This window comes from Phacochoerus africanus, chromosome 13, assembly GCF_016906955.1.
Source record: "Phacochoerus africanus isolate WHEZ1 chromosome 13, ROS_Pafr_v1, whole genome shotgun sequence".
Taxonomy (NCBI): domain Eukaryota; kingdom Metazoa; phylum Chordata; class Mammalia; order Artiodactyla; family Suidae; genus Phacochoerus; species Phacochoerus africanus.
In genome coordinates this window covers 23,532,529-23,549,454 of record NC_062556.1, presented here as the reverse complement: position 1 = coordinate 23,549,454, position 16,926 = coordinate 23,532,529, and the positions used below count along the sequence as shown (strand labels likewise).

The window sequence follows — 16,926 nt, the reverse complement described above, 5'->3', positions numbered from 1 at the left end:
CTGCTGTAGAGCACAGGGAACTCGATCTAGTCACTTGTGATGGAACATGATGGGGGATAATGTGAGAAAAAGAATGTGTGTATATATGTATACACATATATACACACACATATATATATAGGTATGACTGTATAGCAGAAACTGACAGACTATTATAAGTCAACTATAATAAAAAATTTTTAAAAACATGAAAGCCATATTTTAGAATAGTTCAGGGACAAGTATAAAAGCGACTTTTCCAAAATTAATACATTTTATATAATTATTTATATAAACAAATCAAATCATACATTCATTCAACTATATGGTTATGGAGCCCCTAGCTCTATACTTAATGACAGAGGAAATACAAGGATAAATTAGCTGTGGTTCTTGCCTGTATAAATGAACAGTCCAGCACAGTCTATCAGAGGTATGAGAGCCTAATTATATAAAGGCATGTGATGTATCTACAACTCAAAAGCACAATGTTTAACACAGAAAATGATAAGGCTGTAAAATAAAAGAAAACGCAGGTAAACGAGATCTAGAAGTCACTATGCAATTATCCCATAGTTACAAATAAATGGCTTTACCATTAGTTCAAAACAAAAATCCAATATACGATAAGGTACATGTGTACACACAGGACAGAAACACACAAACTGCTTGTAATATAGGAATTTAACTGGTATTTCTTTCTGCATTAGAACATCTACTATGGTGGCAGAAGACAAGTTTCCACTATGAAATGCAAATATTTCCTTTCAGCTCATGTGTCTGCCAAAGATACCAAAGATTCTCTAACCCAGAGGAAGAAAAAGGCAACCAAGAATATCAGGGAATATGTGTTTGTGATGTATATGCGTGTATACACATTAGATATGGCTCTGCAGTGTGGATATACTTCATGCACACATATGTAAATATACATGCAATTATTTGAATATATTTTCTCTAGTTCTAGTCTAATGGGTAGGAAAGTGATCTGCATAGTTCAAAAGGCTAGTTGAATAATACACATACCAGTGTGTGACAGACCAAATAGACGAAGATAATCAAGAGATGGAAACCTAATTAAAACTTAAAAAAAAATGTTGGGCATACACAGAAACAAAAACCTTACATATTGATAGTTCAAAGCAAGTCAATCTCCAAAGAAGTGAGTTTACAAAGCAAGGACTCTTTATGGGCTTTATTCCATGGAAGTGAAAAAAAAATAACAATATTTCAAGTCACTATATTATGTTACACAAGCATTTGAAAAGGACTTTCATTTTATAACATCTCTAGCCAACAACGACATAGGCTGTTGTCACCTGTGGAGAGTTACTGGAGGATGAGACTTGATTTGTTTGAAGCGACCTCAATTACCTTGTACATTACACAGTACAGGCAGAAGCAGATAGTTTTTGGAAATAACTTCCTACAAACTCTCTTACCTCTAGAAACATTGTAGGCACACACATAGACACACACACACACACAATCATAAACAAAGCACTAGGGAGTTCCCTACGTGGCTCAGTGGTTAATGAACCCGACTAGGAACCATGAGGTTGCAGGTTTGATCCCTGGCCTCGCTCAGTGGGTTAAGGATCTGGTGGTGCCATGAGCTGTGGTGTAGGTCACAGACGTGGCTCAGATCCTGTGTCGCTGTGGCTGTGGAATAGGCTGGCAGGTGCACCTCTGATTCGACCCCTAGCCTGGGAATGTCCACATGCCGTAGGTGCGGCCCTAAAAAAAAAAAAAAAAAAATTAAATTAAAAAACAAAGCACTAGAATGGATGCTCCAGGAGGGCTTGTATCTCCAGCACCTACAACAATACCGGACACACAGTAGGTGCTCAATAGCCCAGTCTCATGTGGATTCGATTAGACCGTCATAGTCATATGTGAAGTTAGATTCCTTTTGCCATCTTCCAGTTCAGTCCCTCTAAAACAACTTGAGTGAGTTTTTTTTTTTTTTCTTTTAAGCATGCATCTGAGGTTGCTTCCCTGCTTACAATCCTTCCACAGCTGGCCATTCATATAAAATCTGCACTCCTTGCTTTGGCAGGCAGGACCTGGCCCCAGCCAACGTCTGGACACATGCTAAGCACCATCCTGCCAGCCCACTCCATGCCCGCCCATGCTTCCTGCCCACCCACACCTCTACCTGTCCTTTCCTTGAAAGAGCCAAGTTCCTGTCCCCTCAGGCCTTTCCACAGGGCATTTTCTGCTTTTAGAATTCTCTCATCCTCCCCAATTCTCCCTTTCTTCCGGGTCTCCCCTCCTGCTGCCAGGATAATTCAATTTATCCTTGGGGTCATAGCCTGAACAGTACTTCTTCAGGGGAACCTTTTCTGAACACCCTCCAAACCCTCCAAGCTAAATTAGGCCCCCATCCCTCTTCTGCAATATCCGGCAACTGTAATGAGATAATCGCCTGCAAAGCTATCCGGATAACTTCTGATTCTTTAGAAATGCGTATCTTCACAGGGCTGTCATGTACACGGGGGAGTCTCTAGTGTCCAGTAAGATACGCTGTGCGTCATGAACCTTCAGTAACATTGTACACTGAATGAATGAACACACCAGTGAACCGTCCTACTGTCCTGGGGAGACAAGAGTTAAATAACCATGGAAAGTATAACAGAACCGTCATCAGACGTGACATCAGCTACATAAACTGTGAAACCTAAGTCGAGGGCCTATTTGTTTTCTGACACCCGATAATGAGAAATCTTTCGACAAGATGGAAAATGAAAACAAAAGAGGACCAAGCATCATCTCTCAGAGGACCCGGCTGCTAAGCGCCAGGCTATCTGCATCCCCTTAATCTTGCCGGTGACAGAGTGTCACCATTCAAGTCTGGAGGCACTACGGAAAGGAAGTTGGCTGGTTTGAGTATAATTTTCATCTTAAACACAGGGATGGGGGCTGGTTTATCATCTGAAAGTCCATCTGAGCATCTCTGTGAGCTGATGACATGGCTTCCAATATAGATCCCTAGAGTACTTTTTTTTTTTTGCCTTTTGAGTTGCACCTGTGGCATATGGACATTCCCAGGCCAGGGGTTGAACTGGAGCTGCAGCTGTTGGCCTACACCACAGCCACAGCAATACCAGATCCGAGCCACATCTGCGACCTACACCGCCACTTAAGGCAATGCCAGACCCTTAACCCACTGAGTGAGGCCAGGGACTGAACCCGCATCCTTGTGGATACTAATCAGGTTCATAATTGAGTCACAATGGGAATGCCCTCTAGATTACATTGTTAAAGTCTCCAATAACTATGTCTCTCGCTTCAAACCTTGGAGTCCAGAAACAGACAGAAATCTAGTGGGTCAAAGAAGAGGATACAGGAGTTCTCTTGTGCAGTGGCGTTAGGATCCAGTCTTGTCACTGCAGTGGCTTGGGTCATGGCCGTGGCACGGGCTGCATCCCTGGTGGGGGAACTTCCACATGCTGTGGGCGCGGCCAAAGGAAAAAAAAAGAGAGAGAACCGAGATGAAGGACCTATTTGGAGATGCAAGTGGAGGTTAGGCTGACACCTGTGTGAGGAGCTGAGGGCCTCTTTCTAATTTCATGGCCAGAGCATGACCGGGGAGACAGGGGCAAATGGCCATCCCTCTGCTGTGACTGCCAAAGCTGCATCCCCACACCCACTTCTTTCATGAGCTCTGGATGCTTACATGCGACGGATCACCACGTGTTTCCTTCGACAGCTGCTTCAAATCCAACAGGTCCAAGAAGAAACATGCCATCTGGCCTCGACCTTCTTCCCTTCCAGTCTGCCCCATCTTAGGACAATTTCCAAAGCTAGAGACCCAGGAATCGTTGTTGATGCTTCACTCTCCTTACCTTCCACGTAGAGTCAGTCATCAATTCCTGTTTGTTTGGGTTTTTTCCTCCAATTAAATGTCTCTTGGGTCCCCGCACATCTCTCTCCACCGCTGTGACTATTATCCCCACTACGGCCACATCCATCTCTTAACTGGGAAACGGCTACAGCCTCCCAGCTGAGCTCTTTGCCGCCAACCTCTCCCCTCACGTCTCTACAGGTCTCACAAAAGTGCTCTACAGGAGTTCCCGTCGTGGCGCAGTGGTTAACGAATTCGACTAGGAATCATGAGGTGGCGGGTTCGATCCCTGGCCTCGCTCAATGGGTTAAGGATCCGGCGTTGCCGTGAGCTGTGGTATAGGTTGCAGACGCGGCTCAGATCCCGCATGGCTGTGGCTGTGGGGTAGGCCAGTGGCTCCAGCTCTGATTCAACCCCTAGCCTGGGAACCTCCATAGGCTTCAGGGGCAGCCCTAAAAAGACAAAAGATCAAAACAAAAAAATTGCTCTGTACACCTACAACTCTAATGACACCACGTTCCTCTTAGCACCCTCAGGGACATCCTAGGACAGCCCTTATCTGTTAGCGGCAGAGCCACTTATCGTGGTGACGTGTGCTTGCTCATTGGCTCTCCTCCATCTCGCCTCCTAAGCTCTAACGTAGGGGGGTGAGGTCTGAGTCTTGTATCCCCAGCAGTGGGTACCACGTCTGGCTTGACAAATCCCAGTTAAAAGAGGGATGCTTCAGGAGATGAAAGGATTTCGCAAATGCCTCTTCACATCCGGACATCTGAAGAGGAAAAGGTGTTCCAGGCAGGATTAAACAAGCCGACAAGGAACCAGGAACTAGGGGAAGAGAATAGGCTGAGGCTGCATAGTGGAATTAAAATGAGTAGGGGGCATCCGTGACTGGGAGAGAGGAAGGAAGAGGACAGAGAGGGGACTGTCCCCAGGAACCGTAAAGGTAAGCTCTTTGAGAAGAGCAGGGAACAGAGCCACTGAGAGCGAACCCAGGGCTTCAGGAGAAACCACAAGGTACGAACCAAGGAAGAGCTCACTGCTTGTGAGAGTGAGGAAATCTTTTATTGGCTCCAGGTTACATCTCAATAAGGCAGGTGACACTATCTCGTAAACAGCGCTTTTCTGAACATGGATTTGAAATGCAACACAGGACACGCTCAGAAACGTCGGGTAAGAGACATACGTCATCGTAAAAGCCCATGACAGCTAAGGAGAGATGGTTGACATGAGGAAAGAAAATTTCAAAAAGTGTAAAGCCAAGCAGGGTATAATCTCATGGCCAGAGAATATCCAGCAAATATTACCAGTTCCCGGGCAGGTCTGAGCACGTGACGTAAAACCTGGGGACTCAGCTGCTGCTTTCCAACCCTTGCAGTTGGTGATTATAACTTGGGAGAAGCAGCCAGGGTCTATAGGAAGGGAGCAGCTGGTCACACAGATGGTGCCAGAGCCCAGGATTGGACATTCTCGGTGTCGGCTGTTGACACTGGGGCTGGGGGTGGGAGGCAGCTCCTAAAACCTGTATGGTAGGAAACAGGGAAGAAGCTTTCCGGCAAGATCAGGACACGGGAGCATTATCTGGAAGCCTGAGATTCAGGAGGGACACTGGCGAAAACACCAGCCAACAAACAAAACTAAACTGGATCACAGGGAGGACGTCCTATGTGTCGAAGAAAGACGGACGGTCGTGGCAAAGGAGCCTCACACGTGATGGGAAGAGTCCAGCTTTGACGGTGATAGGGTGGTGTTCCATGAGATGCTTAAAGATATTTCCTCTTTTAAAAATAGATTATTTATTTAATAATCACATATTTGTAGGTGCTTGATATATTTTTTATAATAGTAACTTGCATCCATCTTTATTTTATTTTTTTCCTTCTTTGGGCCACCTCGTGGCACATGGAGTTCCCAGGCCAGGGATCGGATCTGAGCCATCGTTGTGACCTATACCTCAGCTGCGGCAATGCCAGATCCTCAATCCACTGTGTCAGGCCAGGCATCAAACCTGTGTCCCAGGGCTCCAGAGACACCGCCAATCTTGTTGTGCCACAGTGGGTCCTCCACTTAAAAGACATCTCCTAAAGGTTAAGTGATGTTTGGGGAATCCTACACTGGAGACGCCAGGCTTTCAAACCGCACAGAGCACGTTAGCAGAGTAATGGCTCCGAAGAAACCCACAAAGAAAGCAACCTACCTGTGCGAAACTCACAATTTGCCCAGGTTTTCAGGCCACGTAAATATTTACGTGACATCCACCCTAACAACAAGGGGACACTGATGCTCCAACAGGCCAGTTTAGAAAACCTGAATCTATGACAATGCCCAGAGCACTGATAATAAGAACAAGGTAACAACAACAGAAAGTTTAAAGGGCCACAAAACTAAAAGTATGGGGACGAAAATAAACATACGATTCCATAAGGTGATAAACACTATCTCACAGATGAACAAGGACTCTGAGTAGGGGATTTAGGGATGGAGTCCCACAGTAGAATGGTATATTTTGGATAAAAGAAGCAAATTCAGGAGTTGCTGTCATGGCACAGTGGTTAACGAATCCGACTAGGAACCATGAGGTTGCAGGTTCAATCCCTGGCCTCGCTCAGTGGGTTAAGGATCCTGTGTTGCCGTGAGCTGTGGTGTAGGTCACAGACATGGCTCAGATCCCAAGTTTCTGTGGCAGTGATGCAGGCTGGCAGCTATAGCTCTGATTAGACCCCTAGCCTGGGAACCTCCATATGCCACAGGAAGGCAAGAAGACAAAAGAAAAAAAAATTTAAAAAAAAAGAAGCAAATTCAACGTAATGATCTCCAGGGGCACCTCGTTTGAAGAAGATAAACAGGGGAGACATGAAAGAGGGGATAGGATTGCCTGGGAAATCCTTTTGATAAAATTAGAAGATATGGAAAATGTGTGCCTTGCTTTGCTGATAATTTTAATCTCTCAATAAATAGAAAAAAAAAGTAGTAAGGAATGGGGTTGAGTGTCAATTTCATTTTAACAAACATGGAAAGAGTAGCTGGTCATTTAGAAAGATCAGAAACTTGGAGAGGAAGCCAAATGCTCATAAAACCCAGTCTCTCCCTAATCCAGTCAGAGACATTTTGGAGGAGATTTCTTGGAAGAAGGTTACACTAAATTATCTTTAAGTCCCTTTGGAGACATTAAAGGCTGCTTCAAATGTGCCACAGTCACACGGAGCAATTCCAGAGGCACCAGCACGAAAACTGAGGGAGAAGCAACATTCTGTGGGTCGGTGACTATGGCACAAAGAAACAAACAGCACCACGCATCAGACACGGTGACAAGACATGGCACATAAATATATTACAGAGCCATAAGAATTGAAACAATGTGGTGTGGGAATAAAAAGATCCGTAGCACAGAAGAGATGCTCCCCAAAGAGACTGAAATGTACATGAAGACTGAATTTCTCATAAAAGAAGTAAATCCGTGGAGACAAGGAAAATGAGGAATATATAGCAACTGCAGGGAGTGGGCAAAAGCTTTCTATAGTTAGAAATGGAATATGCATAAAGGAAATGGTAAACTTTTTTTTTTTTTTTAGGAAGAACATTAAAGAGAAAAAGATTTTGAGTAAATAGGGACTCCAAGAATAAAATGCTTAAAAGTAATGACAAAACACAAGCCAAAAAAAAAAAAATACATCAACTATAACTCTATCTGATAAATGGATATGGCATGAAAGTAACCTATTAACAAAAGAGGAACTACAAATAGAAAATAGAGGAAAATGACATGATTTCCAAAGAGGAGTGGTAAAAAGAACTTAACATAAGATAATGGGCTGCCGTTTTACATACCAAGTTGGTAAATATTAAACACATATGTACATTTTGGAAATGAATTGCCTGGTACTTAACAAGAAACGTTAAAATATTTCTTTGTTTTGACTGACAAAGGCGACATGGAGGAGTCTGTCTGAGGGAAATAACTCTAGTTGCTCAAACGTTCTATGCATAAAAAAAGTTTAATATTATTTGTTGAAAAAATCAAAAGGAAGAAAAGAAGGAATAAGAGTTAAGATTTAATGAAAGCTTACTGCATAGGTATACAATAACTGCATAGGTACTATGCAGTTATTGTAAATTATCATATTACAATCTTATGCCAGTCCCATCAAATAGATACAGTCATCATTTTACAGAAAAGGTAAAATGCTTTACTACTTGAGGATATTAAGTTCTCCAAAGAAACTAGACTAGTAAGAGTTAAAAAACAAAACAAAACAAAATAACTTAAATGTAAACAGTAGAAAACTGAGGAAGATTTAGTCACTGAATTTTTTTGTCCTTTTTGTCTTTTTAGGGCTGCACCAGGGGCATAGGGAAGGCCCCAGGCTAGGGGTCGAATTGGAGCTACAGCTGCCAGCCTACACCACAGCCACAGCCACTTGGGATCCGAGCAGTGTCTGTGACCTACAACACAGCTCACGGTAACACCGGATCCTTAACCTATGGAGCAGGGCCAGGGATCGAACCTGCATCCTCATGGATACTAGTCAGATTCATTTCCCCTGAGCCACGACAGGAACTCCCTCAACGGATTATTTTTACATGTTTACCGTAAAACTATAAAATGGAAAAGAATTTAGGATAAGATATTTATAAAAACACATAATAGAAAATGTCGTATTTAATAGGACTCAAATACATGCATAGAAAGAAGACTGGAAGAAAATACATAAATGCCAACCAAATAGCACAGAACTTGACCCTGAGAGAGTGTCAGACAAGGGAGTCTGCTGGCAGTGCCGAGAACAAAGCAGCCTGTCGTTCAACTGGAGGATGGGGAGGGGGATGACGGGGGCACACTCAGGGAGACCCCCGAAAGGCTCAGACACAGTTTAAGCAGTTTGGCTAATACAGGAGATAGAGAATGGAATGCAGGGCAGATACGGTACATCTTCTGTAACGAGCAGGGCTGTAATTCTTTTCATGGTAAGTTGCTGGGAAAATCATAAATTGGTCATGGTTAAAATGTCAGAAGACTCAAAATCGTAAGAAAAAATAATGAATTATTGAGGTTGTGGCGTACTCTGGAAGTCACACAACATTTTCGGAGACGAGAGGGGGGTGGAGACGAGAATAAAATCATTTCTGCTGTATGAATATTTCAATTAGGCAGCTGAGAAAATCTGCGCAGAAACATGTAAATCTTTACTCTCAAGGTATTAGAAGGAAGGATCGGTCTAGATTAGCTTTAGGGGAAAGGGGTCTGGATAAACACATGTTCAAAGCAGAGAAAAATGTCACTGATGCACACACACCCATCCCAGAGCAGATTCATCTTCAATGCTATGGATTTATAACATTTTGGAGAAGTTTATCAATATCCGAAGTATCATGCTTAATCATTCAAGATTTGACTTTCCTTTTTCTGTCTTCCCCTCTCCTCTGTTTCCTGGCCTCTCTTCTCATAACCTTTGTTATACCAAAAAAGAAAACAATGTTTATATTTATATATGGAGGTATATATGTGTGTGTGTCCATATGTTTGCATAGACATGTACACGTGCACCTATGTATAATTTTTTATAGCTGGTACAGCCTTGGAGATGTATGTCCTCGATGGATGAAAACCAAAAACAAACAACAATGAAAAACCAACTGTTTGGTCAGCTCAGCTCAAAGTACCCAGGGCTGGGGCTGTAAAACGTAGTTAACCCTTCAAAGGCGATTGCTCTCTCCTCAGTGCATACCCTCATCTAACTTGATGGGCAAAAGGGAATTGTTCTTCTGACATATCACAGAGACCACAGCATATAACAGTTGCTTCTCCACTGCAAATTCTGGGAGAGCAGAAACCATGCCTGTTTTTTTTTCACTGCTGGAGCTCCTGGACCAGGACAGTGTCTCCAAAAAGCGTGTTAAATGAGTCGATGGGTGAGTAAAGGGAAAACTGAAGTCCCATGTGTCTTTCCCGACAGCTTTAGGTCCCCTCGATAACATCTTTGCTCAGAGCTCCAATCATCGATCCTTCTGGAAATCACTATATCACTCGGTTGAATCACCTCGTTGCTCCTCATTCTATATATTATTTTTTATTGCTGTCTTTTTGGTTGCTGTGTTTTTCAATTGGGGGAGATGTGCTTCCTTAACCCTCAAGGACACATATACTTTATGTACTGGTCCTACTTCCTCAAGCACGTGTTACAAGGTACATGGAAAATCGGCATGAAACATGTTTTGAATTCAATGACGAACTCTTTCAAGTGGCCTTCTATGTTGGGACATTTCCAAACCTTTTCTCTATTGAATGCATTCTTGTGTTACGGAACCCAAAGCAAACAGGGAACGCAGCAGCCATTGAGTTGGGTGTCTAAGCGCTGCGGCTTCGATGCTGGCAAAGTCACCTCAACTCTGGTCCCTTCTTACCTGCTTTGGAAACGGGACCATGCACAAGAGCCACAACCACCATGACTATCGACCGGTCTCAAAGAGTAGACTGTGGAACCACATGGCATCATGTACATGGGAGAATTTTGCAAACTGGAAAATGGATATTAACTCTTCTACTTACCTGCTGCAACTACGGACCTGATATTGCAATGCCTGCGGGGGAGACCTCCCGCATGTGGCTTTTTCTGAGACCAGAGACGAGGCAGAAGATCGAGGTGAGGTGGCGAGCAAAAGAATGCCAAGCCCACAGCCTGCCAGGCATGCCCCAGTCATAAATGCCAGGCCAGGCTCAACACTTGTCCCTGCCCAGATTACCAGGCGCCTGTCACCCACACCCTTTGGCGTGGCTGCAAGCATCTTTCAACCTGGGAGGAAGCTTACCCGATACAAGCTGCTGTCCAGGCAACCCCACGGGAACCATGCCCAAGTTATTCATGGCGGTGGCCCAGGCGGTAGGGTCTGTCACAGACATGCTGAGCTGGGTCGTGTCTATCGCTAAACTTCCCAAACCGTCGGCAGCTGCGGAGGGGGAGGAAAAAAAACAAACTGACTTAGAACCCACCGGCCATGGGTGTGGGTTGGAAAGAAATCGTGATTCTAGAGAAGGGAGGCTTCATTGAAGCACATTCCCAAACCACCCAAAACCATGGCATCTGTAGCAATGTTTTCTCTAGTCATAAACATAAGAGTTTCTGCATACATTCTGGGAGGAAACTTAATGACATGCAGCTTGCGTTATACACAGTGTGCCTTTGAGGAAGGACCCCTGGAACCAACTGAAGAATCACTTCCTTCTCCCAGGGAAACATGAGTTAAGTTCCCAGATTGAGAGGCAGAGCCAGAGGGCGCCCTGGGTAAGACAAGTCAATTGGCTTAGTCGACTAAGAATAAACTCATCTGTTCCTGCGTGTAATTCTGAAGCAGGCACACCCTCTAACCATCTAATCAAATCGCTAAAATGGCTTGTCAAGCAGTCACATTGGTCCTAAATGAATTTATGAAGGGTAATCTTGTAGCATTTCCATCCTTTACAGACTCTGTACATCCTTACATTAGGAAATGCAGGTATCAGCCTCGAGGGCCTCCTCAAATATGTCTTATAAGCACAGACTTTGGCCAAAACAAATAAATTAATACCAAACACAGCACAGAGCTTAAAAAAAAAAAAAAAGTCAGCCAAGGAAGTCAAATTTGACTTAATGCTCTTTGACGTTTGCCAGTTTCACAGCCGGGCTTCTTTGGAGGAGCCCAGGCTCCCGGTTCAGTGTGTGTTTTCATGGCTGGGGAGGCTTTCCACTAAGACGCACAAGGCCTTGTTTGTGTTCTGTACTGGCCACCACCGTTTACCTGCGGCCATCATCTGAGGAAGCTTCGGGGGACACGGGGTGATGCTTTCAACGGCACCTGCATCGACTATGGAATTACGAGCATCCTGAGGGGCGGGAGCGCTTGGATGGCCGAGGGCAGGGTCCCCACGGAGATCATCAGATTCTGCAAGAGGGGAAGAGGCGGGTGAGAGACCATAATCATGAACCGGGGGAACCTCCAAGGGAAACACCGTGTCAATTCAAAACAAACAAACAGCAACAATGAACAAACAAAATCAACTTTCAGCCGCAGGCACACAAGTGAAGCTGCTTCCTCCCTGGATCTCTGTGGCTGCCTCCTGGCTTGGTTTCAGAGCCTGGGAGATGCCAGGGTCAATGGCCAACCACCTAGAACACGGCTGGCTGAATAAACAGCCCCGTGTGTGGAGTGGCGGGTGCCTTGCCTGCTGCTGCAGAGGCTTCACAAAGGGGGCTTATCAGACCCCCGCACAGCCTCTTCTACACAAGGCACATCCATGAAGAGGGCAGGCTTTGGGCTAAGTATGATTTTTTTTTTTTAAGTTCAAAAATTAATTGATGTTGTTATGTTTAAAGGCAGTCGTCTGTGAAATGTAGCCAGAGATGGAGAAAATGTGGGGAAGCGTGAGGGAAAAAAAGCAAGAGAGTTTCCAGTGAGACTGGAAAAGGAGGGTGCCCCAATTCTAGTCTTCACGAAAGGCAAAAGGAGAGCATGGCGTGTGTGCTCGTGCTGCCCATCAAAGCAGGTGGAGCAGCCCAGGAAGAGTATTTGCTTTTTTAGTTCTGGGACAAGATCAATTTCACTGGTGATTTGTTTGCTCTCAATTCTCCCCAGAATTGTACCGCTTACATGGAAATGTGTCTTTAGACGACTTTTCAAAGCACCTTTCTAACAAAGACCAATCACAATCAAAATCACTGAGCGTTGCAAAGGGCCCCTCTATATTGCGCTGTATTTATCAAAGGCCATGCTTTCTCTCCATCCTTAAAATGTAAACACAGAGCATTCCGACGTACATATTTTAAATGCACTTTCACCAGTTCAAGCCTGGAAGACAAAACACATCACTTGGATGGGTGATCGGAGACATGGGGATGTTAAGGAGATTTGATAAAACAACTGAATTAATTAATTAATTAATTTATTTATTTCGTCTTTTTGCCGTTTCTTGGGCCGCTCTCATGGTATATGGAGGTTCCCAGGCTAGGAGTCCAATCGGAGTTGTAGCCGCCGGCCCACACCACAGCCACAGCAACATAGGATCTGAGCCGAGTCTGCAACCTACACCACAGCTCACGGCAACGCCGGATCCTTAACCCACTGATCGAGGCCAGGGATTGAACCCGCCACTTCATGGTTCCTAGGTGGATACGTTAATGACTGCACCACAACGGGAACTCCAGAACAACTGAATTTAAATGTCTGTTTTTATTAGGTACAAATTTAGAAATTTTCCTAAACCACGTTTCTGTTAATAGACATCTCAGAATGAGTGGTATGGTCTGTTTGTCGGTGCCTCCGGTTAAAGTTGGGCCCTTTAACGGTGTGCTCTTTTATTTCTTTGATTCTTGGGTGCAAGAATCAGTGATCCCTTTGAACACTGTACTCTCAAAAAAAAGCATACTGCCAGACGATTATAGGTTTTTAATCCAAATTCAAATGGAAGATCAGGTTTCAGTATCTCAGGGATGGGTTGATATTGCGCAAATTATTTCCATGGTCCCCACAAACCTCTAGCCCTCAGCCGGACGGACATGCGAGATGATGGAGAACTGTTTCCAAGATGAAACATCATGAAGCAGTGACTGCTTCCAACTTTGGCAGCAAATTGTACACAGGACACAAGTTTTATACCTGGTGATCAGACGACTACCTACATGAATTCAGAACTCGTTTATATAGTACAGGCATCAATTATAATCATAGTATTATAATTATATTATTATATTATCTTAGCCAATGGAGGCCAGCAGAGAGTCTCACCCAATAACACCAATACAGAGCCAAACAAAACACCTGCCTTTTAGCTCTCCAAACACAAGCAGCATTTATTTTGTTCGTTTGTTTGCCTTTTTCTTTTTTAGGGCCACATCTGTGGCATATGGAAGTTCCCAGGCTAGGGAGAGCTACAGCTGCCAGCCTGTGTCACAGCCGGAGCAACACAGGATCCGAGTTGCATCTGTACCCTGCTCCGCAGCATGCAGCAACGCCAGACCCACTGAGTGAACCCCCATCCTCCACATCAGATCCTTAGCCTGCTGAGCCACAACAGGAACGTCCAAGCAACATTTTTAATGATGAAACCTCTGAGCATTTTCCACTCCCCACCTCCAGCCATTTCAGAACAGCAAAGCAGAGCCAGGCTAGAATGTGTTTATTCTTTGGCTCAAATGTCCAGCAGTGGAGGCATTTCAGATCATCGCAAGGTCACTATTTGTCTTACTTACGTCCCCAGTGAGGTTTAGTTGGCTGGCTTTTCTTTCTAGCTCAAGTTCTCTTCAAATGGGTATAAATCACCACTTTTTTTTTTTTTTTTCTGTCCAATGAGTCTACAGTTCTGGAAAAGTGCATCATAGACTATCCCTTTATGTTGTAGGCGTTCGGTCTGGTGCCTGACCAGCTCTGTTTCACTTTGCCTTTTTTGCTACAGGGTTTTAGGGGTGGTGTCAGCTCTGCTCAGCTTTATGACTGTCTGGTCCAGTGTTCATTGCCAGGTTAGTGACTGCAGCCTTACACAGGGGCATCAAGTGTCATGAAGGCCCAAAGCTTCTACCCATGCTTTTCAGCCCCATCTTCACAAACTGATACCCTTTCATTAAGGACAGCAACCAACAGCTACTCTTTCATCCCCCCCAAAAAAAAAAAGAGTATCACTTCCTTGGCAAGCTGTGGCTTGTAAACCTTAATTTACCCTCCAATGAGACAGTGATATTCAATGTACCGTATCTCTCCGGTCCCCAGTCCAACGGAATGACATATGACGTCATGCAGCTGGCATGCATCAAGGATGGAGACTCTAAAGGAAGTTCTATCATGTTTTAGGCATTTCCAATAGTCTCAAGGATGCCTTGCAATTCTTTAAAACATTTTAGGAGTTCCCAAAATGGCTCAGTGGTTAGCGAACCCAACTAGCATCCATGAAGACATGGGTTTGATCCCTGGCCTCGCTCAGTGGGTTAAGGATCTAGTGTTGCCGTGAGCCGTGGTATAGGTCGCACACGTGGCTTTGATCTGGCATTGCTGAGGCGTAGGCTGGTAGTTGCAGTTCTGTTTCGACCTCTAGCCTAGGAACCTGCATATGCCATGGGTGCGACCCTAAAAAGCAAAAAGACCAAAAAAAAAAAAGACAACATTTTAAATTTATTTGATTCACTCAGCGTGGGAGAAAGGTGATATTTTCAATTAATCCCTAGCCAGTAATTTATGAATAGTTGCAAGAGTAATTTTTATGCTCTACAAACACCCCTTGTTCCTATTGAGTCCCTGCCTCTTTAAATGATTCAAGGCTCTGATGCCTAATTCATCATTGAAATCAATTTCTCTGCATAAGTTATCTTATTTCAAAACTATAGAAAAGATTAATATTCTTAATGATGTTTATTTACACACAGAGATGTGGGGAGTTAAAAATGATAGCTAGTAAAAGCACTTGGAGTATAGTAGGTGCTAATTATTATTATTTTCTTTGGAAGTGTAGTGTTTCCATTAAGGTACCCTGGGATCTTTGTGTTCTGCTGAATAATTATGTAATTAATTTTAAAACAGTGAGTAACACTTGATATTTCTAAAAGTAAGTATTGCCTTAGTTTTCTGTGTCACACCTAAATTGTACCAGAATATGGCTTCATTTTCCACAACTCCTTTAGAAAGTAATATAATGTCATTTAAAATACAAATTTTTCAGGGAGTTCCCGTTGTGGCTCAGTGGTTAATGAATCTAACTAGGAACCATGGGGTTGAGGGTTCGATCCCTGGCCTTGCTCAGTGGGTTAAGGATCCGGCATTGCCATGAGCTGTGGTGTCGGTCACAGACATGGATCAGAACCTGCATTGCTGTGGCTGTGGTGTAGGTCGGCTGCTATAGCTCCGATTAGATCCCTAGCCTGGGAACCTCCCTGTGCCGTGGGTATGGCCCTAAAAAGACAAGAGACAAAAAAATAAGTAAATAAAAATAAAATAAAATATAATTTTTTTCTGTAGGTTTATTTCCTACCTATGCAACTATAAAAAGCTTTCAAGAAATTCATGACTAATTATGAAATTGACAGCTTCTATTTATAGCTTTTAGTGAGGTTCCATCATCCCCGAACTATCAGATGCACAAAATGCCAAGGATAACAGCACAGTTTTGTCCAGGGTTCAAGTGAAATCTAACTTGTTCTTTGTTGAGGTACCTTCAAGTACCAAATCTCAAACCCAGTTTCCTAACTGTTCAACAAGATACATTTATGCTCAGGATTTCATTAAACTATATCATGGGATAGATTCTGAAACGCATTAAGCCTAAGAAAATACTATTTGGCTTTAAAAAAATGACACAGGCTTCTCCTGCTCTTAATTACACAACTCTTTCTACCTGCCCAATTTTTTTTTTTTTTTGTCTTTTAAGGCTGCACCTGAGGCATATGGAGGTTACCAGGCTAGGGGTGGAATCACCTATACCACAGACACAGGAACACCAGATCTGAGCCACTACACCACTGAGTCTGTGACCTATACCACAGCTCATGGCAACACTGGATCCTTAACCCACTGAGTGAGGCCAGGGAGCGAACCTGCATTCTCATGGATCCTAGTCAGATTCATTTCCCCTGAGCCATGATGGGAACTCCTTTTCTTTTTTTGCCTTTTTTTTTTTTACTACCTGTCTAACTTGCAGGTTCTAAGGATGCACGCACGCACGAGTGTGCCTGCACACACACCCACACAGTAGGTAATACAATCCTCTGTAACTGTCCACAAAGCACAGATTCCTATGAAAAGGTGGTGGAGATGAGTTAAGAATAGAAAATTTTTCTTCTTTTATTTTAAAAGAATGATTTTGTTTGACCTAAGTCCTTAAGTTCAAGCCTACTTCAACAGAAGAATAAGTATCATGAGAAAATCAGATTTATTAATGTCCTGTTGAGAGCTGATTCCAAAGGAAGCTTATATATCACATGAAACTTCCTTATTCTACAGGAATTATTCACCAGCATTACCATGGTTTATAGTTACAGTAAAAAGCATAATACATTCCCATCAAAGTTCTACTTTCTGCTTTGATCACTAAGAAAACACCCCACTCTGACCTCTGTGTAATCAGCAGGATACTCTGAATGTTATGGAAA

The 16,926-nt window shown here is 43.6% G+C and overlaps 1 protein-coding gene across 5 annotated transcripts in view; it reads right to left on the bottom strand.

Annotated features, from left to right (window-relative positions):
• The window catches only part of ENOX1 (ecto-NOX disulfide-thiol exchanger 1), a 659,885-nt gene that overhangs the window by 233,342 nt on the left and 409,617 nt on the right, over positions 1-16,926 (bottom strand). For all 5 annotated transcript variants that reach the window (XM_047756005.1, XM_047756008.1, XM_047756006.1 and 2 more), the window contains 2 exons: positions 11,597-11,740; positions 10,631-10,768 (listed from right to left, as the gene is read on the bottom strand). In XM_047756005.1, coding sequence (XP_047611961.1) covers positions 10,631-10,768; positions 11,597-11,740 — 282 coding nt within the window. The remainder of the gene's footprint in view (positions 1-10,630; positions 10,769-11,596; positions 11,741-16,926) is intronic.